The sequence below is a fragment of the Sarcophilus harrisii genome, chromosome 2 (assembly GCF_902635505.1).
Source record: "Sarcophilus harrisii chromosome 2, mSarHar1.11, whole genome shotgun sequence".
NCBI lineage: Eukaryota > Metazoa > Chordata > Mammalia > Dasyuromorphia > Dasyuridae > Sarcophilus > Sarcophilus harrisii.
In genome coordinates, this window is record NC_045427.1 from 485687921 (window position 1) to 485711438 (window position 23518).

The 23518-nt window shown below is 37.8% G+C and overlaps 1 protein-coding gene across 1 annotated transcript in view; it reads left to right on the forward strand.

Moving 5' to 3' along the window:
* DBH (dopamine beta-hydroxylase) overlaps positions 1 to 23518 on the forward strand; it is a 144396-nt gene that overhangs the window by 98277 nt on the left and 22601 nt on the right. The window contains exons 2-4 of the mRNA XM_003757471.3: positions 11374 to 11770; positions 18205 to 18351; positions 22596 to 22853. Coding sequence (XP_003757519.1) covers positions 11387 to 11770; positions 18205 to 18351; positions 22596 to 22853 — 789 coding nt within the window. The 5' untranslated portion in view covers positions 11374 to 11386. The remainder of the gene's footprint in view (positions 1 to 11373; positions 11771 to 18204; positions 18352 to 22595; positions 22854 to 23518) is intronic.

Sequence of the window (23518 nt, forward strand, 5' to 3'; positions counted from 1 at the left end):
CGTAATTTTAACTTGTAGAGTTTTCTTCTTCTTGTCCCAATTCTAAGAACCTGTAACAATCTGCTTCTGTGGACCACAACCCAGTCATTTCTTAACTAGCTCATACTAACTCTGGACTGATGATAACTCAGCAGAGAAAGACATAGATAAAAAGAAAATAATATAGAGCAGTCTGGATATTAAAGTTCTTTTCCTTTTTTCCCTGACTCTGAATTTTTTTTCTTCCTTCAAAATTTGTTGCCTTTTTTATGAAACTGCTTAGGAGAGCAGAGACACCATGCAGGAAGCAGAGAATATCAATTGGACATGGGTTGAAAGCTTCCTTGCTAGATATTGGACCTTATATGGAGGCATCTCTCAGGAAGCCTGTTCTGCATATCAATGTGGCCTCCAGATGTCCCCAAAACTTGTCTAATCCATCTCCGTGTGGATCTCCCTGTTCTTGACTGAAACATTAACTTTACTAAGAAAATGATTCCTCGAGGAGTCTGATTTGGGCCTCAGTTATGTAAAAATGAGATGTCCTCCCCAAGAACTAAAAAGAAAACAAGTTCAGAAGCAGTGATGATAGAGAGACGTTGCAAACTAGATCACTGAATTAAAGTGCATTTTACAGTGAGATCATGGAATAAAAATAGAATTCAGAGCAAAAGATTTCTAACCTGTGGAATTCACACTTGTAGGAAGGCAGGGTATTTATTGATTTTCTATAGATAGAAAGCAACGATTTCCATACCTAACTGGAGGGTTGCAATATACTCTCCACTTCTGAGCTTCTGAACTGAGATATGAGTTCTGAGTTATGGTTTCTTCAAATGAGTGGCATGTAAGATCATACTTGGATCCTATAAATAAAACGCTCAAATTTTTCCTTTGAAGAAGTAAAAATACTACACTGAATGATGTTGGGTCAGTTCTTTTTTCCTTTCTAGGCTTCAGTCTCTATCCTTGTAAAACAATGAAGCTGGACTGTACATTCTTAAGGTCTTATTATTATGATACAATTGCCAATGGTAACATAGAGGAATGAAGGAAACAAATGAAAACAGTATTAAATATGCCTAGAGAGGCAAGATGTGATGAACTACTGATATAGAATGAACCATCTATTTTCAGACATGACCTTTCTGTCCAGCACTTAACATGGTACCTAGTACACAGTAGACACTTAACAAATGCTTGTTGATTGGTATATTGGTTTATTTTGTCTGACTTCATTTATTTTTGTGAAGTACCCAACTAGTGAACAGTCTATTGGACTTGAAGTCAGAAAGAGTTCAAACCCCATGTCAGACGTTTGACCAATGATTCTGGTTATCACTTTATTTTTCTGAGCCTCAGGTTCCTTATCAATAAAATGGACTCAATAGTCTTTAAATCTTTAATCCCAGCTCACTGTATGATTTTATGGATATTTGTTATAAGGGAGAGCTCTGCTGCATGGTGAATATGAAATGGAGTATCTTTGGGAAATGAAAATAATGATTTTTTAAAACATCAATTAAACATTCAAAAATACGAAACCAAAGGGACAGATAATTCAAAACACACAATAAAAATAAGCTCTGCTTTCCCTTTTAAAAAAACCATCTATTTGGCTTTATATTGTACAATTTTGTTTCTAGTTTAATGTTTTTAAAAAATCAAATCTTCCTTCTAATTATGTTTTATTCAGCCTGAGCTCAAAATTAGCTTGTATTCCCTAAGCACATACAAACTGTCAGCAGGTGTTGGTGACAGGGGATTAATAATTTCATAAAAACAACAACAGCCCCTTCCCACAATTTCATCATCATCATCATCATCAGCCAGAGACTATTGTGTTAAGGATTGCCAGATACATTGAATTAAATAGAACAAGGCAGTTATATTTTGCAATGGATAGAGCATGGACCCTGGAGTCAATGTTTTCTAGCTATGTGACTCTGGGCAAGTCACCTAATCCCAAATGCCTCAGAAAAAAGGATGGAATATACAACATGTGGAATATTGTCCAAAGCTGGAGACCTCCTTAAGGAAGAAGGATGTTGATAATACATAATGAAGGTGACCAGGAAGGTGAGGAGACCCAAAACATTGTTTATATGGGGAGTATTGAAATACTGGGTTTGTTTAGTCAATGAAGACTTGGGGTAGGGGTACGGGTACCTGGGTCACCTTCTTAAAATATCTGGGGGAATGGCATGTAGAAAAAGAGACTTATTTTGCTTAATCCAAGGGGGCAGAAGTATGTAGGCAGAAGTTATCAGGGGTAGATTTTGGTTGAATAAAAGGAAAACTTTCCTATTGATTAGCTATATCTAAAAATGGAATGGGATGTTTTAGGGAAATTCATTCCTTTCCATTGCTAGAGGTCCTTAGTAGAGGCAGGGCAATCTGTCTGGCATGCTTTAAGTAGGGGCTGAAAAAAGATGAACTCTGCCATTCTTTTCAACTCTACTATGATTTTAGAACTTCCTTTTAGCCTTCTAGAGCTATTTCCTCCTGCAGACTTCCTAACATTTTCTGAATTAGAGAGTGACCTTTTTACTATACCTCATCATGGTTTGGAAGAAACACAAGTCCTCAAAGTATATGCCAGTGGAACTCAAACTCTGGGAGGTCCTAGAAAATTAAGGAAGCTGTGTACAAACGTGGACCCAACAATAATTTTTGACTTTGGGCCACCCTAGAAACAATTCATGGAAAAATGACCAGAAGATTGGTCAGCAGATGATGGATTTAAATTAATTTATTTGTTCGTTTGTTCATTCATTTTTTTTTTTATTTAAAGCAATAGAAACTCAAGAAATGCTCCACTAAGTCATGGAGGAAATGTAGTCTATACTTGCAGAGAGAAAATACATACTAGAATCAATAAATCTAAATCTGTTAGAACTGGAAAAGATTTGAGAGGTCATTTAGTTCCACCTTCTACTCGTCTTTGCCCAACCCTGTCACTGATTCCCATTTTATAAATGAGAAAACTGAGACCCAGAGAATAAATGAAAGGCTGGGAGTGAAAAAAATTAATTTTTATAAGTGTTCAAGAAACTTTGTCCTATTTCTGGCTACTGTTTGCAAATAGGTATGGATAAGAACTCATCCCAAACAAGTTCCCAAGTGGATAACATATGAAGATAAATGAGAATTCACTACAGTTGGTACTTAGAACAGGACACAGATTTAATTCCATAAAACATTTATTAAATGTCCACTATATATAAGATATTGTTCTAGATGCTAGGGATAGAAGGACAAAATAATATTTATTCATTCAATAGTTATTTATTAAATACCTACTGTGTGCTACTGTATGCAAGACATTGTTTTTAGATGCTGTAGATACAAGGATAAAATGACATAAATTTAATAGACATCACTATTTATTATATGTGATACATTGTGGTAGGCCCTCGGGGATAGAAAGACAAAAACTTAAAAAATCAAATTTTAACCCAGACAGTTCTGGCCTTTAGGGAACTTACGTCCTACTGAGGGTCAGAGGGTATATGTTATATATATAGATAATTATAAATCAAAGTTGAAAATAATGGGGATAAAAGGGAAAAATCTGGATAAGAGTGCTCTGGAAAAATCTGAGAAGGGAGAGGCGACTTTCAGCTAGAGAGATTGGTTAAAGTGGACCAGATAGTAGCATCTGAACTGACTTTTGTCAAAGAGAAGGATTTTGCAAGACAAAAATGAAAAAGGAAAACATTTCAGTGATGGGGAATGTCCTGAGTCCAGGGCAGGAAGGAGGAGATAGTATGTTTAGTCCAAGGAACTGCTGTAATATCCTAATCCACAATACACCAGAGCTTAACTCAGCACTTAGTTGCTTTCACCCTTGGGATGGTTTTGCAACTTTCCAATAAGTAAGTATTGTAGACATAGTCTGGTTTTTGCACTCAGATGGTTATGGGATCAAAATTAAATATGTAAAGAGACTGAAATCAAAGAAGGGATTAAAAAGAGAGAGAGAAACTAGAAAAGCAAAAGGGCTTTGAGATAGCCTATTAAAATATTAAAATTGATTTTAAATGAGGTCTCCCCTTCCCCCCACCAAAGTCTCTTGGTTAGTTGAATTGAAAACAGTGTTTGCTTTTAGATATTGCAGCTGCCAGACAGGCCTAGCTCTGCAGCCTTTGAAAGTAATATTCACTGAAATATGGACTGAAGTAGGAGAACTGGGCTTTGAGGGTAGGAGAAGGGGAGCTGGGGGATTTGGGGGCTGCTGGTTTTCCACGGCCGTGCTTCTACGTCAGAAAAATGGATATGACTTTGAGCTTGAAAGGTCAGGGGGAGGTTGGTATCAAGAACACAGCTTGGTGAGAATGGTACTTTGGCGTGTACTGATGGGTGCTTTGGAAAGACCAGGGGTCGGAATTGGAACCAGCAAGGTCAGTAACAGCTACTTAATACTATTATTTAGACCCAGAGGTTCAGACTTTGCTCCTTTAAAAAACATAGATATCAAAATCCAGCAAGGAAGTCTGATTAGCTCACTTTTCTGAACTCCTTTATCTTTGGGGCCACTAGGGTGTTCTCCTCCCCTCCTCCACTCTATACATTTTAGGATTGGATGTATTCCATTTTAAAAATGCATTCCTTAGATCATTTGTTCAATAAATATTTATTAAGCACCTGGTTTCAAATCCTGGGCAAACTTTATCCTTTTCTTGGCTGCTGGTTGCAAATAGGTCTGGATGAGAATGAGTCTCAATCAATCAAGTGGGTGACGTATATGAAGAAACTGAGTCCTACATTTGGTAAACCTCTCTCAGTCTCAGTATCTCCCTTTGTAAAATGAGAATATTGGACTAGCTAGCCTCTAAGCTCTCTTTCAGATTTAAATCTATAATCCTATGAACTTTTACATGCAATGCACAGACTTAGGCACTGGGAATGTTATCAAATTGAACAAACCACTTTTTCCATCCCAGTCCCAAATCTGGGTTGGGGGGAGGGTGCTTCCTTCTATTAATTTTTCTATAGAACTTGGAAATCAGCTGAATCATTCTTCTCAACCTCCAGCCTCTATCTGCCTAATGCTTGCAGAGAGGGAAGGCTGTGATCCTTTGCCCAGCAGGAAACTGAAAGAAAGGCAAGCAGGGATGGGGTATCTGTGGAAGCTGATTATGGCTGGAGTGGGATGAGGGATTTACTGCCTTCTCTCCTAGCTCCTCACTTCTCTTTTTGCTGAAGAGTCAGACAAAGAAACTGAAGGGCTTAACCGAAGGCTCACAATTGCTGCTGCTAGGCAATAATGTGTCTCTTGTTTTCTAGTTGGAGTGAAGTGGGAAGGTTTCAGACCTGATTGGGTAACTAACAAGTGCTTGTGTGTTGTGGTACAAAGCAAATATTATGATTATGATTGTGATTGTTAACCACGAGTAACCATGCTACCATTTTCTCTGTTGGGGGAATAATTTAACAGTGTATATAGTTCCCAACGCAGCAGGCAGGCAGTATTCCATATATATATATATATTAAAGAACACTGGATAAAAGGAAATAAAATATTGAACAAAAGGCAGCAGCTTTCTCTTATGTATAGTATAGTCTTATTTAGAATTTTTCCCCTTCACTTAGTACCTGTTCCAGTCAAATTGGCCTGCTAGTACTTAATATTCCATTGCTTTTGCACAGGCAGGCCCATCTCTCCCTCACTACATCTGGTACTAGTATAGTCCTTCCTCATTTCTTCTTCCCTAGCTTCCTTTAAAACATCAATTGGGTACCATGTTCCTCATTCTTTTCCTCTTTATTAGCATGGTCTTTCCCTCTTTAAAAAAAAATATTTTATTTTTCCTCAGTTACATGTAAAAATAATTTTAAATATTCATTAAATTTTTTTGTCCTGTATTTTTAAAAGTACTGATGTCTTTTGTTTTACATCTGAAGTCTTTTCAACATATAATCCTCTCTTTCCTCCTGAAATACTCTTGCATTTACTTGTCTATGGATAAATTCTCCCCTATCAGTGAAATGTAATCTCGGTGAGATCACAGGCTCTTTTTATTTGTCTTTGTATCCCCAGCACCTAGAACAGTGTCCAGAACATAGGAAATACTTATTAAATGTTTATTGACTTGAATTGGAATGAATTGAGTCCCATCGGTGTATGCTGGAACGCAGCTCATGAGCCAACAGTTAACTTTTCAATGTGAGCCTTTACAATTCAGAAATTGCAAATCTTACAAATTAGGGTTTAATTTATTGTTTTGTTGATTTTTAGACTTAAGAAAGTCATGGAGAAAATGCAGATTAAATTCATAAGTGTATTGTACCTTTTTTTTCCCCCCGGAGAGTTGGTTGATTAAATATTTACTTGCCCAGTACTGGCAAGGCACAGACCAACCAATCAATCAATTACCTATTTTACATAGATATATACCCAGAGTCATGTAAAAATTTTTTGGGTGAAAAGGGGTCACAAGTAAAAAGCTTAAGAAGCACTGTTCTACTGCATGATTACCACATGCAATGTACTGGGGGAACAGGATGATGAAGTCCCTATATTCAAAGAGATTCAAAGATGATAACCAGATAAATAAATGGATTTGGGGCATGGAAAGTACAAATAAGAAAGTACAAAGAAGTTCTGGGATATGGTCATTAACCTACCCCAAAGGCCTATTTAGTTTTAGGGAAAAGTTCAGTTGGGGAAATTTGCCTCTGTTCTCACAAAGGATTCAGTGACTCACTAACACAGTAGGGAGAGAACTGCAAAATTAGATGTTGTCTAATTTTGAGACTAGTAATTTTGTCACAACATAAAGTAATTTTAAAAAGAGGATTTTCTATCCAGAAATGACTTTTAATGTTAAAAAAAAACTCACAAAAGACATTAATAAAACCTATTTTTAAACAAGAAAGAGTATGTTGACAAAAAGGAAAATCAGAAAAGACCTCACATAGGAGGTGACACCAAAACTTTCCTTTGAAGGAAGTTAAGGGACCTAGGAGGCAGTAGTGAAGAGAGAACGAATTCTGGATATGGGGGACCCATTTGCGTTAAAAGACACTAGATAACTTTTGTAGCTCTCTCCCATCCTTCTCCCTTCTACAACCATGAGCTATGGAATCCAGAATAAAAACAGAGGCAAATCATAGAACTAAAATGGGAAGGGACCCTAGAAGCCATTTAGAAACTGAAGCCCTGGAAATTTAGGCGATTTATTTGTTCAGGGTTTTGTAAGTAGTAAATATCAGACATGATATTTGAACCCTGTTTTTCAGACTCCAGCATCTGTACTCTTTCCATTATACCACAGATTCTCCTACATGTTCTTTTGCCTAAAGTTGAAAAGGTCTTTGGGCCCTCAGAAATGCCTAAGTTTCTCCAAGCTTCATGATCACACAGAAGATACATTTGTTTTATTTTCTTAGAAGTAAACATCAAGACAAAACCAGTTCCCAGCACCATTTGCTCAAAGCCAATTCTCTTCCTTAGGGGCTTGTCAAGTCAATCTATGACTGTGCACCAGTCCGTGAAATTAACATTTTTTTTTTTTTATTTCTTTAAAGACAAACTTCATGAGTCTAGACTAGCTTTGCTTTCTGTAATCGCTGACTTTGATGTCATCTCAGGAGAGGTGACAGGGAAGCAGATTTGCAGAAGGCATGAATCTTCATGCCAGAGATCAGTTCTTAAATGACCATGACTCAGCTTTCTCATAGTCAGAGTTTCTTAACTATTTTTTGGATCCCTTTGACAGTCTCATGAAACCCAGTATCTTTAAGTACATAAAACAAAATATAACAGAAATCAATTATATTGAAAAACAATGATCAAAATATTAAAAAAAATAAAACAAGTTCATGAATCCCAAGTTAAGAATTCTTGTGAACCAAAGAATGAGGAGATGAGATCCAATGAAAAATTAATCTATAAGTACTTGCTCAGTCATGTCCAACTCTTTGTAATCCCATCTGGGGTTTTCTTGGAAAAGATTCTGGAAGGGTTTGCCATTTTCTTCTCCAGTTCATTTTAGAGATGAGAAAACTGAGGCAAATGGACTTGAGCAACTTGTTCAGGGTCATGTAGCTAGGAAGGGTCTAAAGACAGATTTGAATTCAAGAAAATAAGTCTTATTGATCCTAGCACTCTACTGAACTATCATCTACCTGCTCCCCTATAAATGCTCATTGTGTTCAATTATCCTTCCTTACAAGTCCATATTTTCCCACCTTTGTATTGCTGCTCCCACTATTCCCTAGTTTACAATGCTGTCCTTGCCAGTTTTTAGTGCCTTGACCAAGCCTGCTCCATCATTGTATACCTTCTCCCCTATGTATAATTATCTTTACTACCTTAACTCAAACAACACTTTAAATTTTTTTAATTTAATCATATTTTATTCTTCCAATTATATGTAAAAATAGTTTTCAACAATTATTTTTGTAAAATTTTGAGTTCCAAATTTTTTCTCCCTCCCTAAGTTACCTCCCTCCTTCCCAAGAGAGTGAGCAATCTAATATACATGATGCATAATCATTAAATAATAATTTAGTTCTATTGCTTCTTCGTGTACTTTTTATTAGATATGTATTACAGCTATCCCTGGTTAAGTCTCATGCTTTCTCAGGCTGTGAACTTCCTACAAGCAGGGACTATGTCTTCCTTGGGGCCTAACACAGTATACTCTGTACACAGTAGGTGTTTAACAAATAGTGATTCTATTGTTGGTATCTGTGGTCTTGGTGTCTCGTTGGGTATTGAGGAGTTAAAGTATCATCAACCTAACTGGAAGTGGTCCTAAAGATGACTTGGCTCAGTCTACATTTTGCATGTGAACCTTGCCCTTGAGATGTTTATATTTGAAGTGAGGAGACAAGACTAATCCATACAACAATGGCTTAAAGTGCAAATCAGTGTAAACTTATCAGTGTGATGTGATCACATGAATTCAAAGCATCTTAGGAGGAGCAAAACACTCCAGATTCAGCAATATTTTCATTTCACAGGCATGCATTAATTAATAGCATTAGCGAGTATGTTGAAGTTTACAAGGTTCTCTCTTTATCAGCTAATCATCATATTCTTGGGAGGCAGGTGTTATCATTAATTCTCATTTTGCAGATGAGAAAACTGAGGCTTGCTCAGGAGTCACAAAGCTGAGCATGTATGGCAGGCTTTGAACTCAAGTCTTCCTGATTAAATGTTTAGTCCTCTACCACTATTTCCCCACTAGGTCCCTCAATAAATACTTGTCTGGTTTAGAACACTATTTTCAATGATAGAAATACAAAAATAGAATATAAAACAGTTTCTGTCTTCAAGGAACTTACATTTTATTGAGAGAAACAACATATGAACTGGTGAATTGATACAAAATCCACATTGGGCAAATAGAGTGGTTGGGGGGTGGGAAGCACTAGTAACAGGAAATATAAGGGAAGGTTTCTTTTTTTAAAAAAAAAATCTTTGTTTAATTCTAAATTTAACAAACACCAAAGCTCCAACACTTCCATATAAAACCTAGACTAAAAAAAGCAGATTATATGTGAGACCCTGAGTCTATATTACACATAGATGCTTTTTTTCCCCAAAAAGATTATGGAATATATTCAAAATATTACTTTGCAAAGCTGTCTTACTTGTCTGTATTTCCTTTTGAACTTCTCTTGTTTTGGGCATTTAAAAAAATACTTCAAAGACTCTTTTCTTTGTCACTAGCTCTTCTCTCCTAGCTCTTAAACAATAATGACAAAAAACACAATTGTTTTTTTACCAAATACACATACTCAGGTAGAACAAATTCCCACATTGAATCATGTTCAAAAGTGTCTCATTCTACACTGAGAGGTCCATCACCTGTTGATGGGGAAGTAGATAGGGGGCTTCCTTATCAGTCTGCTGGAGTCATGGTGAACTACTGCTTCAAGCAAAGAAAGGGCCCTTGGAATCTGACCAGATCACTAAGAGAAAATATAAAGAACAAATCCTATAGTAAAGATACTCAACATGTCTCCTAAGGATTCTAACAAGCAGAGGATGAGAGAGGATTCTAGGTGGGAAGGGACAGGAGGGAGCAGGTCAATGCTGTTAGGATTTCAGAAAGGATAGAGATTTGGAAGGATTTGGAAGGTGTAAACAAAGAACACTCTCTGAAGGAAGCAGGACTCTATCTAGTTATATTTGGGGCAGGCAGAGGAAACAATTATTGACATTTCAGAGGTAAGGTGTATATGTATTGACATGATACAATGACATAGACCGACTAGATTATCCCATTAATAAATTGTAGGAACCACCAATTTCTGACATCAGTTACTCAGGTAGGTGCATAAATTTAGAGCTGGAAAAAGTGTTAAAGGCCAGATGTAGCCCTTGACATTTTTTTCTTTGTTGCTTATAGCATCCCTACAGTTTGGTGCTACTATTATCCCCATTTTAAAGGTGAGGAAACAGAAAAATTATATAACTAGTGTCTGGGGCAAGATTTAAACCCAAGCCTTCCCTCTTTTGAGTCCAATCCTTTGTCTACCACATCATGCTGCCTCCCATCTAATTTAACCCCTAGTTTTACAAGTGAGGAAACTGAGGCCCAAAGAAGTAATTTTTCCTAAGATCCCAAGTAATAAGTAGAAGAGCTTTGGATTTAAAACTCATCTTTTGATTCCATTTTCAATATGCTTTCCACTGTACTATAATTGTCTTAACAAGGTATACAGTTGTACTCAAAAGATCAGATCTCAGAAAGCCCTACCTCAAGAAACTAGGAATAAATAGTCAGACCGCTACTAAGACTGGCTAACCCAGAATAGGGGGACCAGACAGAACGTGCACTGATGAGTACCTAATAAGGTACTTTAAAATTCATGTGTCCACATCTGGGATATAATAGAACCTTAAAGAAAATAAGAAAGGTAATAATCAGAAATAGTTATCAGTCAACTATGAACCAATGAGCATGGCCCTACCTGAGTCTTTACTAGGTCCTGAGTTATGGAGATACTAGCTTAAAGATCAAAGTAGGGAGTGAAGAAGAATGGATTGGAGACAGAGAAGACATATGCAGGGAAATGAACAGAGAGACAGAGACAGAGAGATAGAAATGGACAAAGATTATCCAAAATCAGGATGTCAGGGGTAAAGTCAAATATAACTCATAACTTGTAGACATCAAAAGAAGCCAAGGTTGAGGGTAAGGAAGCACTTTACTGGTCTAGCCATTCAAGGATATTTAAGAGAGAATGAAATCAATTCAGTCTAGTTTAATTCCCTCTGATGATGTCCATGCGCCATTATAGTCAATTAAAGAGGGGTAGAGAATGAAAAGAGTTTAGCCTGGGGCAGGGTAATGGGGGGAGGTCACCACGACAATTAAATTTCCCAGCAGGGAAATGTAATTACAAGACCTGTCTCCCCTTTCCCCTTCACAGGACTAAGGCATAAATGACCACTGAGAGTCAGAGTTTGTGCACCAGAAGCATGCAAGCCCCCAGCAGCCACCACAGAAGAGCGTGGTGTCCCAGCTTCAAACTGCGAGAGGTGGCATCCATGTACTGCACCATGGTAGCCATCTTCTTCATCATCCTGGTAGCAGCTTTGCAGGGTACAGCTCCCTCAGAAAACCATTTCCCTTACAAGGTCCCCCTGGACCCTGAGGGCATCCTGGAGTTGTCCTGGAACATCAGCTATACAGAGGAGGTGATTTGCTTCCAACTTCTAATCAAGGAGCTAAAATATGGGGTGATTTTTGGGATGTCTGACCGGGGTGAATTTGACAATGCTGATCTAGTTGTGCTCTGGAGTGATGGAAAAAATTCCTATTTTGGGGTAAGTCTTATCTTTCTATATTTTTCCCCTTTCAGATGTCCAATGATCCATACCTTCCTCCTTTAATTCTCCCCTTCATTGTAATATAATTGCATTAAAGGTAATAAAGTGATTTGCTCACAACTTTTCTTTTAGCTTTCTCAAGTGAGTCTGGTAAGAGAGTTTATCTTCTTTTTGCTTTGATGGTAGCTATTTTTATAAACTGGTTCCTCATCAGAATGGTGATGGAGAATCAAATGAGAAGCACAAACCTAACAACATATTCCTGTTAATTCCTGTTAACAACGTAATCCTGTATGGGCAAGACATACATATTTTATCTACTACATACACCCAAATAGGTGGTGTAGGAATTATGATTCTCATATTCAAGGTGAGGAAACTAAGTCTCTAGGGGTCAAAGTGATTTGTTCCACTGGTGATCCAACAGTTGTATAGGAGAATGAGCAGGAGATATTTAGCTTGGAAAATAGGTAATGTGGGTTTGAGGTTCAACTATGAAAATTGTCTTCAACTATGTCAAGGGCTACTGTGTAGAAAGGATTAGACTTGTCTGCTTGGCCCCAGAGAGCAAAAATAAGTGAAAGCTGCAAAGGCAGTTTCATTTAGATTGAAAGAAAAGCTTTTTAAGCAACAGAGCGGTCCAAAAGTGAAATGAACTGCCTTGGAAGGTAATGGTTCTCCTTTGCTAAAGGTCTTCAAGTGTAGGTTGAATGACCTCTTGTCTGATATGTTGGTGTGGGATTCCTTTGTCAGGTATGAGTTATAGGAGAGAACCAGATTTTCCTTCTGTTGCTGAAATTCTTTCAATACACACAACATAAAGCATCCCAAACTCAACAAATGTATACATACAGACACACAATTAACAATGCAATCTAAACCCAATACAGATAAATGGTTTGTAATACCCCAGATGAGCATATGTACACCCAATATATAGCATATCCCAACCCCAATACACACACAAATACAAACAGTTTCGGCACATCTAACCCATATGTGTGTGTATACACACACATACATACATTTACATATGTGTATTTTGTGTACATATATGCACACACATGCACATGTATATTTTTGTATATATATACATATACATACACACACACATATATATATATATTAAAAATACAAACAGAGTCAGAAAGACAAATCCAAATCCTACTTCAGAAAGTAGCTGTAGGATCCTTACCCATTCTCAGCCTCAGTTTCCTCACCTGTAGCACCAACCTCACTGATTTGTTATGAAAATCAAATGATAAAACATATGTAAAGTACTTTATTAATCTTCAAGTCCCATGTAGGAGCTCTCTATTATCATTGTTGCTGTTCCGTCAGATATAATTCTTCATGATCCTGTGGATCAAATGTCCATGGGGTTTTCTTAGCAAAGATACTAGAGTATTTTGTCATTTCCTTTAGTTTTATGGAGGCAAAGGTTAAATGATTTGCCCAGAGTAAATGTTGGGGGTTGTATTTGAACACTGGTCTTTCTGACTCCAGGACGAGTGTTCTATCTACGGTACCATGTAGATGACCAGCTATCACACACACACACACACACACACACACACATACACACACATACAGAGCACATTCCAAACTCAGCAGAGTGTATATTGTGCAGAGTGTGTCTTGAGATATACAATGTGTGCATTAAGATATACAATGTATGCATTAAGATATACAATGTATGCATTGAGATATACAATGTATGCATTGAGATATACAATGTGTGCATTGAGATATACATCTCAAAGACAAATGAGGCCTTTTAAAGATCACGGTACTCTTGCCACTTATTTACCAATGAAGGGCATGGTCAGTCCTAGATAGGAATATTTGAAAGTCCTCAACTTAAGCCAAAGAGCAGAGAAATGTTCTCTTCCAGGAGAGCCATCCCATCAACAAGTCTGACCAGAGTCCCAGGAAGCTTCCACAAATCACCTGCCCTATTTAGTCAGTCTTTGTGGCTTCATTTAAATGTTTCTTGCCACCTACCAGGCAAATGAATAAGCAAAAGCAGTGGCTTTCAATAGTTCTATAGTCATCTCTTTCCATGAAAACAGACACCAAGGGAATTTTAAAAACAAACCAAAGACGACTTTCATCTCTTTCCATGAAAACAGACACCAAGGGAATTTTAAAAACAAACCAAAGACGACTTTCCTTAGCAGTGAGCTGAGGATAATCATGGCATTGGCCACTTTTCCAATGACTCCTTGGAAGGGTAGGTTTGAAACCATGGATCAGAACAGGATAGGGCACGGCGGGGCTGGGAAGCTGTGGAAAGGGGCCACATGGCTGGTGCTGGTGGAAGCTGATCTCCCCCTCCCAAAGCAGCAGGAATCCTGACTGCTCCTCAGCCTGATGCTCTTTCAAATGGCTCTGTGGGGATGTGACAGAAATATGACAAGATTACTGTTTCCTTCCTGGCAGCTTTCCCTCTCTGCTTGTCTCTTTTTGCTACTGTAAAAAGAGCCAAATCCACTTAACCTTTCTACACACTCCAAGATTAATTTGCACAACAATTTCCTATTAAAACAAATGTCAGGCCTTTTATTTTCTCCTTTAACAATAAATTCAGCAGAGGCATTCTAGAGTTTTTAAACTGAAACCTTTAAAGATTTTTTCCCTTTATTTAAAGTTAATCCTTTTATATCTCAGCAACATGTCCTTGTGAAATTTTGAAGAAAAAAATTTTGTTTCCCTCTTTAAAAACAATAAAATATATTTTGATTCCTAGATTGTGATTTAAAAGCAAAACTGAACACCTGTGCCTGAGATATTCCTAGTGAGATTCCTCTGAATGTGAAGGACTGATTTCTGACATGGGATCTTTATGCTACACTTTCCCTGAACTCTGGGGCAGATGATAGCAATTGCCAACACACTAATATGGGCCTCGACTCAATATTCATACTCAAACTAAGGATGCAAGGAAAGTGATCCCTGGCATTACTCTAAAGTGATATTAGAAATCATTGGGAAAAAAATGAAATTGCTACCAAGCACATCACTTAGGCATGAATTAAGAGCAGAAACATTATTTTAACTTCAAAAGTGAATAAACCAGGAAGCTCCTGAGGAAAGCTTCCTGATATAGGTCTTTAGAATTCTCTTCCTATAACCATAACTAGACCTCAGTAGGAAGAGGAATCTCTCCTATTTGCCCGATACTTTATATATAAGCCATCTCTTCCCCATCTTCTCTCATTCTAACTTCTGCACTATCCTATATTCCATTTCTCCTCTGGCCTTCTCTCATCTCTGGTGTTCATCCCCTTGTGTTGAAGTCCCACCTCCGATACTGTAAGCTGAAGTGTCTATCTTCCTTCAAGGCCTGAAAAGCTGAATTGCCATTTTCACTATGGAGACTTTCCTTCTGAATTCCTCCTGCCCTTGCCTTCCTACCCTAGACAGTGATGGTTTGCCCCTCCATTCTCAAATTTCTCATTGTTCTTTGCCTAGATTTTTCTCTTTCCCCACCACCCCACATCACTCCAAATAGATTGTGAGCGTCTCAGAAGCTTTGTGTCATTCCTAGTCTTGTATTTCTACATAGGGGCATCTAGATGGAACAGGGGATAGAGCATTGAATCTGGAGTCAGGGATATTTGAGTTTAAAATTTGACCTTAGACACTTAATCATCATTAGATGAGTTTGCCTCAGTTTCCTCATCTGTTAAAAAAAAAAGCTAAAGAAGAAAATGGCAAACTACTCCATTATCTTTGCCAAGGAAACCCCAAATAAGGTCATGAAGAATCAGACACGACTGAGTAACAACAACAATTTCCTGCACGCTTCTTTGCACATGGTAATCTGAACCTGGAAGGACCCTCAAAGGACACCAAGTCAGAAGCCCCATTCTGGGGATTTCTTTTGTATCTGGGTTCAACTAGATGATACCCGAGATCCCTTCCCACTCTCACATTCTGTTCATCTCCAGTCCTGCTACATTTAGCCCAGTCATTTTGTTTTAGAGATAAGGAAGATTAAGTGTTGAGGTTGCACAGGTAGGATGTGGGCTTCGAACCCAGGTCCCCTGACTTCAGAGCCGTCAGACCATCCTTGCAATGGTCAATATATTTGCATTGAGATGAAACACAGCTGGCAAAGAAAGCCTCTTTACTGATAAAGTGCCAAACATCATAACTGAAGTTAGGAGATAGTTTCAGGCCAGGAGAGGTTTCAGGGCTTCCTCAACAGGCAACCCTCTAATAATAATATGAATGAGGACTTGCAATTTCACTGTTATAGAGAATTCCCAAAGGCGGAAGCACTTTCTCTGATTGCAGGTCAGCTGCATCTCTGCATCTTATAATCATAAGAAAGCTATACCAAAGGCTTCAATGGTGCTGCCCTCCCCAGTGTAGCTTGAGTCAGATTAAGATATAACTGGAAAATATTGAACAAAATAAATAGGAATATAATGAGACATAGATAATAGTAATATACAGTTTTTAAATACATGCAGTCTTTAGGAGTTCTTATTTACTGTTTAGTCACCTCCATTTCTATTTGAATTTGATACCCCTGGCCTAGAGCACTAAGAGATCATATGACTTGACTAGGGTCACACAGCCAGTGTAATTCACAGGAAGGACTTGAATCTAGGTCTTTCTGCCTCCAAGTACAGTTTTTTATCTACTGTGTCAAGTCTTTCAATAATAATAACATATAATATATTAAATACAATATAATAGCCATATATAATATAATAATAATACATGTGTGTTATATGTACAAATCATAATAATAGTAATAACATCACATAATATACATTTATTTTATTGTCATACAGTTGTCTTTAGTCTGGTTTCCTTATGACTCCATTTGAGGTTTTCTTGGCAATGATACTGGAGTAATTTTCCATTTCCTTTTCCAGCTTATTTTGCAGATGGGGAAAGTGAGATAAATAGAGTTAAGTGACTTGCCCGGGGTCACAGTGTCTGGGGCTGGATTTGCACTCAGGAAACTGAATCTTTTTGACTCCAGGCCTGTAGCTTTATCTACTGTATCACCAAGCTGCCACAAAATGTCTATATCACATGGTATAGTAGATGGAGAACTGGCCTTGAGATAGGAAAACCCAAGTTCAAGTTCTGCCTGTGTAACCCTGGACAAGTCATATGATTTTTCAGTACTCTGGGTCAATGGCATTGTTATAAATAAATATGTATGTGTGTATGTAAATACATATATATATACACATTTAAAGGATTAACTTTAAATAAAGGAGGGTAAAGAATCTTTAGAGATTTTAACTGAAAAAATCTAGAATGCCTTTGCTAAATTTTTTTTTAGAGGAGGGGAAAAAAACCAATGTTCTGGATCTGATATGTTTTAATAAGAAATTTTTGTGTAAATTAATGATATAGTATATACAAACTTATACATATGTCTATGTGTATAAATATAGAAACATATCTATATACACACATATGTATATACATGTGTGTGTATGTTTGTGTATTCCTCCAAATGTTTGTGTAGTTTTAGGCTTTAATAAGCTTACAACTGCACTAAGAGCTTTGGTATACCTTGTAACCTTTGTGAAGAGCTTTACATGCATCATCTCTTTTGAGATCCATCACAATAATCCTTTGAGGTAGACATTACAATCCCATTTTATAAATGAGAAAAGCCCGATACTCAGCATAGTTCATTGACTATTAAGTACTAGAGCTGAGAAGGAAATTGAGGGGTTTTTGGCTTCACACCCCATCTTATGTCCGCTACAACATACTGCTCCAGTGAGGATGCTGCAGTGAGAAAAGTGTGAAACTGGAATCAGGACACTTGGGTGCGAGGTGCTGTGTCTGTCATAAATTCCCTTCATGAGATCTTAAACAGATAAATAATTACTTCTCTTTGCGTCTCAGTTTCTTCATCTGTAAAACAGAAGAATTGAATCTGATGACATTTAAGGTGTTAACAAACAGACACTTCCTGCTGTGATCCCAGGCAAGTCACTTTATCCTATTTTGTCTCAGTTTCCTCATCTGTAAAATGAACTAGAGAAGGAAATGGCAAATTGCTCTAGTATCCCTGACAAGAAAGCTCTAAATGAGGTTACTCTGAGTTGGACATAGCTAAAAGCCTGAACAATAACAACAAAAAGACTCATTTAAACATTAACATGCTCTGATTCTATAGTTGTGAAATCTGCTAGAATAATAATAACAAAAGTCCTTGAAAGTTTGCATTTTCACAAACACTGTCTCATTTGATCCTTAAAATAGCCCTAGGTGCTGCTATTATCCACATTTTCTTGGCTCAGGAAATGGAGATAGATGAGAGATTTGCTCAGGCTCACACAACAAGCCAATGTCTGAGACTGGTCCAGCACTCTAATCACTGTATCACTTAGCTGCCTCTGATTTTCAAGGTGGTCCCTGCTTTCTGACTATGTTTCTTTTGGCAGGATGCATGGACTGATGCAAAGGGGCAGATCCATCTTGATTCCCAACAGGATTACCAGCTTTTGAAAGCTCAGAAGACTTTTGGAGGACTCTTGCTTCTTTTTAAGAGGCCCATCAGCACCCATGACCCTAAAGATTATCTCATTGAGGTGAGCTAAAAGGAAAGATGTGGCTGGGGATGAAAATCTGAGGCTCAGACTGTAGTCTTACCCCTCCCTCTGAAGGATGATTAGGCCTGAATGCCTGTTGAAGGTATTGCTGCCAGTGGAATTTTCATTAGCCTTCTTCTTGGGTAGGTGAGAAGCGAACTGAAGATTTGAAAAAACCTCCTGGTCAACCCCAAGAGGTGGCCCAGGTAAAGTTCATCAATATGTAGGATTTAATAGGATTGGAAAGCATCTTCTTTAAAAAAAAAAACAAAAAAAAAAAACAAGCAACTCTTAACATTGACTCATAACATTGGTCATTGTGGTCTTGTACAGAAGTAGTTTAAATAGAGGTCTTTAAAACCATATCCGTATAATCCCAACTGCTTCCAGAGCAGTTCTAGTGCCTTTGTTTGGCCTTCAGGTCCTTCCCCAATCAGCTGTATTTCATTCTCCTATCCTTCATACAGTTTGTTCTCCAGTCAAACTGGTCTACACTCTGTTCTCCTGAACACTACACCTCCAAGCAGGCTGGGCCTGAAATGCTTTCCTTCCTCCTTTATAACTGTTGAATACCCATCCTTTAAAGCTCAATTCCAATAATGCCTCCTTCACAAAGCCTTTCCTCATTTCCCAGGTTGATAATGACCTTCTCCTGAACCTCACATAATACTTTATACTTTCCTCCTACACTTATCAGGTAATATTGGCTATTTGATCATCTGAATTCTGTCTTAGCTCCATACCAGACTATAAGTTTCACAAGGTCAGGGGTCTTATCTAAATTTTATATTCCACCCAGTTCAGTCTAGTTCCTTGCACACAGTGTGGGTCTAACAAATGTTCATTGAATGAATGCATGAGATCACCAAAGGAGGCTGTCTTCTCTGTCTCTATCCTTCCTCTCTAAATACTCTCAGCTATAGGGGAGGTAGAGGTTGTACTTTCTTTTCATAGAATATTAGGATAATAGATTTAGAGCTGGAAGTTCTCTTCAGAGGTCATCCCATACAACCTCCTCATTTTGCAGGTGGGGAAACTGAGGCCCTGAAAGGTGAAGTGACTTGACCAAAAAGATCCAATAAATGTCAGGGACAGAATTTGAACTCAGGACCTTTGGCTTCAAATCTAATGTGTTTTTTTCCCATTATACTGTAATTTAACTCAACATTATTGAGTTCCCTTCCTGATATACATACTAGAAAATAATCTTTCCTTTTTCCGTTCTTTTTCCTTTCCTTTTTCTCTCCTGTCCTCTCCTGTCTTTTTATTTCCTCTCCTCTCCTGTCTTGTCCTGTCCAGTCTTGTCCTCTCTTCTTCAGTCCTGTTCTGTCCTGTCCTCTCTTGTCCTTTCCTGTTCTCTCCTCTCTCTCTTCTCCTTTCCTTTTATTTCTTCTCTTCTCTCTTTGCTTTTCTCCTCCTCTCTTCTCTCCTTTCTTTTCTTCTCTTCTCCTTTTCTTTCTTTTCTTCGCCTCTCCTTGAAATCACATGGTATCTCTTTAAGCTCTCTTCTATCCTATCCCATTCTAACTTGTGTATTATTACATTCTATACTGTAATGTAATGGATAGAGTTTTATAGACTTGGAATCAGGAATTCAATTCAATTCATTTCAAGAAGCCCTTATTAAGAGCCTGTAATATGTCAAAGCTAGAGACATAAAGACAAAAACAAAGTTTTACCTGCCTTTAAGGATTCTATTGTGGAGAACAATATAAACACAGATAGTAAAATGCAATGTATACAAGAAGTAAATACAAAGGAATGAGGGGGGAGAGGAAGAGCTAGATTCAAGTTCTACCCCTGACATTTATTGGCTATGTGACATCTATGTGACTCAAGCAACTTCCTAGGACTTAGCCTCTAACTGACAAGCTGCATTCTATATTGCTGAAAGACAATGATAAATTAATTAATAAATCTTTAGTAAGCATCTACTGTGTGCCAGACAGTGTGTGATGTGCTAGTGATATGAGGACAAAGAATGAACAATCTTCCAGTGCTCAGAAAAAAAATCTGTACATCACAGGTATTGAGTAGGTAGTTGTTGAGTAAATGAATGAACGAGCATCTACTATGTAGTCCTCTATTACAGGGACACAGAGAGGAATAAGACATGGTCTCTGAATATAGTAGAGGGATAAGAAACATAACCCAAATGATTGGGATATGAAGCAGTATATAATAAGTATATAGGAGAAATGGGAATAAAATGCCATGGAAACTCAAAGGAAGGATATATCATTTCCAGTGAGTGAAGGATCATGAAGAGGAGCATGGAAACTTGATGAAAAAAGGAAACTTGAACCACTGTTTGAAAGGTAGGCAATATGTGAACAGGGAGAGACTGCCTGGGTGGGGAGGTAGGGCATTCTCATTACAGGAAATAGTGTTAGCTAAACTACTTGTAATCTTTGTGACCCCATTTGGGCTTTTCTTGGCAGAGATGTTGGAGGGTTTTTCAATTCATTTGAGGAAATTGAGGCAAACAGGGTTAAATGACTTGCCTGGGGTCACACAGCTAGTAAGTATTGGAGGCCAGATTTGAATTCAGAAAGATGAGTCTTCCTGACTCCAGGCGCAGTGCTCTATCTACTGCACCACCTAGCTTCCCAAAGCTTAGTCATGGTGACAGACAAAAGGTAGCATCAGTTCAAGGAACTGTAAGTAATTCATTTTTCTTGGAAACTATGGTACTTGAAAGGGAATAATGGCAGATAAAGTAGGCATATACAGAGAATTTACTAAAATAAATTGATGTAATTTCTAAGCAAGGCCTTAAGTATAATAGCTCTGCTTTTGAAATACTCAGCAAAATGATAAAAATTGATCTTCAATTCATACTCTAGCTGAGGGATCAATGTCTGTCTCTCTTCACCTTTCCATTTTTGCTGCTCTCCTTCCCCCCCCCCCCCTTCCCATCAGCTCAGACAATTGCTCAAAGGCTGCAAAAGCAAGAAATTGAAGATTTAAATTAAGTCCATAGCTCGTCAGGCTTTGTTCTTGAGGAAGTTACAATATAATGGAGAAAGACAATACACACAAGAATACACACCATTGAAAGAGACCTCAGAATTAATTTAATTTAACTTTCTCATCTTAGAAATGAGGAAGATTTAATGACTTGCCCAAGATCATCCTAGCAGTGAGCATCAAAGGTGCAATTTGAACTCAGACCTTCTGAATCCAGAGCCAATTCTCTTTCCAATGTGCTTTCAGCTTAATTAAATATTTACTGCATTTTTATTACATGCTGTAATTCCCAAACACAAGAGCAAATAAAAAGACCCAGTCACTGCCCCTTAGAGATGACCAGCCAATAACCCACTCTATTACCTATTCCCATGGTTCTTTGACTCCTATAATATAAAATGAAAAGGGTCTGATTAAGTGATCTGTAAGGTCTCATTTCATTCAATGAGATAAAATAGTTGAGAAGATAAGATTTACTCAGACAAAACAATTGGAGGCCAGGACAAAGACAGACTATACTATATATTTGGCATAGACAGTAAGTGTTAGAGGAAGCAATTGTACCCAGGCCTTGCTCATGCCAGATCTCTTCAGATCAAAGATACGGAGATACAAAGAAGGCAAAAAAACTGGCATCTACTTCTTTAGAAAGCCAGAAACCATGAATGTTTCAAGTAGGTCATGTTCAGGGTTGTGAGATAGTTGTGGGGTAGAAGAGGATAGTGAACATGATCCAGTCAGACAGATAGAAAAGCCAACAAAGGGTCAGATGGCTCCATCAGTCAACACTTATTAAGTGCCTACTATGTACCAGGTTCTGTGTTAAGTGAAAGGGAATAGAAATACAAAACAGAAAGTCTTTGTTCTCAAGGAACTTACAATATAGTAGGGAAAGACAATACACACATTACATGCCTGCTGTGTACCAGGTCTGTGTTAAGTGAAAGGAAGGAAATATAAATACAAAAAAGAAAGTCTTTATTCTCAAGGAGCTTACAATATAACAGGGAAAGATAATATACACAAGAAATTGAAAAAGGAGTGGAGTTGGGGAAAGAAGAAAAAAGGGGAAATGGACACGATGGAGACTTTTGGAGGAGTGCAATAGGATGAAAAAATGAAGGCTGGCTGGCTGGAGGTTCTAGGAGAAGCTCTCTGTTCTCCTCAAATCGGAGGGAAGGATTTCAAAGGCAAGGTTTGAATGAGGTATGAGAGGTAAGGCTGAAAATGATGAGTGTATCTGTGACACTTGGCCTTCTGTGTTTCTGTGGCAGGATGACACCGTACACTTGGTGTATGGGTTTCTTGATGAGCCATTCCCCTCGCTGGAAGCCATCAACACATCTGCCATTCAGAAGGGGCTTCAACGAGTACAGCTTCTGAAGCCTAACATCTCTAAACCTACATTGCCTCCTGATCTGGAAGATATGGAAATAACAGCCCCAGATATCATTATTCCCAACCAAGAAACAACATACTGGTGCTACATAAAGGAGCTCCCGGATCACTTTTCTCGGCATCATATTGTCATGGTAAGGAAGGGAAGCAGGACAGATCACTATCCATTGGTCTCCAGGATAAATATCTTTGATCTTTATCCTGGATCCATGCATCCCCACCACCAGACCCAATCCATGATCTACTAAAGGAAGAAAGACAAATTATCTTGTCTCCCTAGACCTCATCTATAAAATGGAAAGAATAACTTATCCTTTGTTTTCTTATTTCTCTTGCTGCATGTCAAGAGAATATGGTTATAGGCATTCAAAGTCCATCCACAAAAGAAAAACAGTTACTTTAAAGAAAAAACAACAAAGAACAGCTTAAAATGGATTGGTTTTTGAATGGTATAGTCAGTCAATAAGCATTTATTAAATACCTACTATGTGCCAGGCACATTCAAAGATATGGGGGTACAAAGAAGGCAAAAGACAGATCCTTCTCTCAAGGAGCTCTCAGTCTAATGGAGGAGACAACATGCAAATAATTTAATTCAAACAAGTTATGCACAGGATAAATTATACAGAATATATGCAAATAACTTTATACAAACAAACCATTACAGGATAAATATACAGATTAATCAAGATGAGGGAAGGTATTAGAATCAAAAGAAATTAGGAAAGACTTCTCTTAGAAGATGGGATTCTAGCCATGGGGTGTGATAACCTAAAGTTGAATAATAAACAAGATAAAA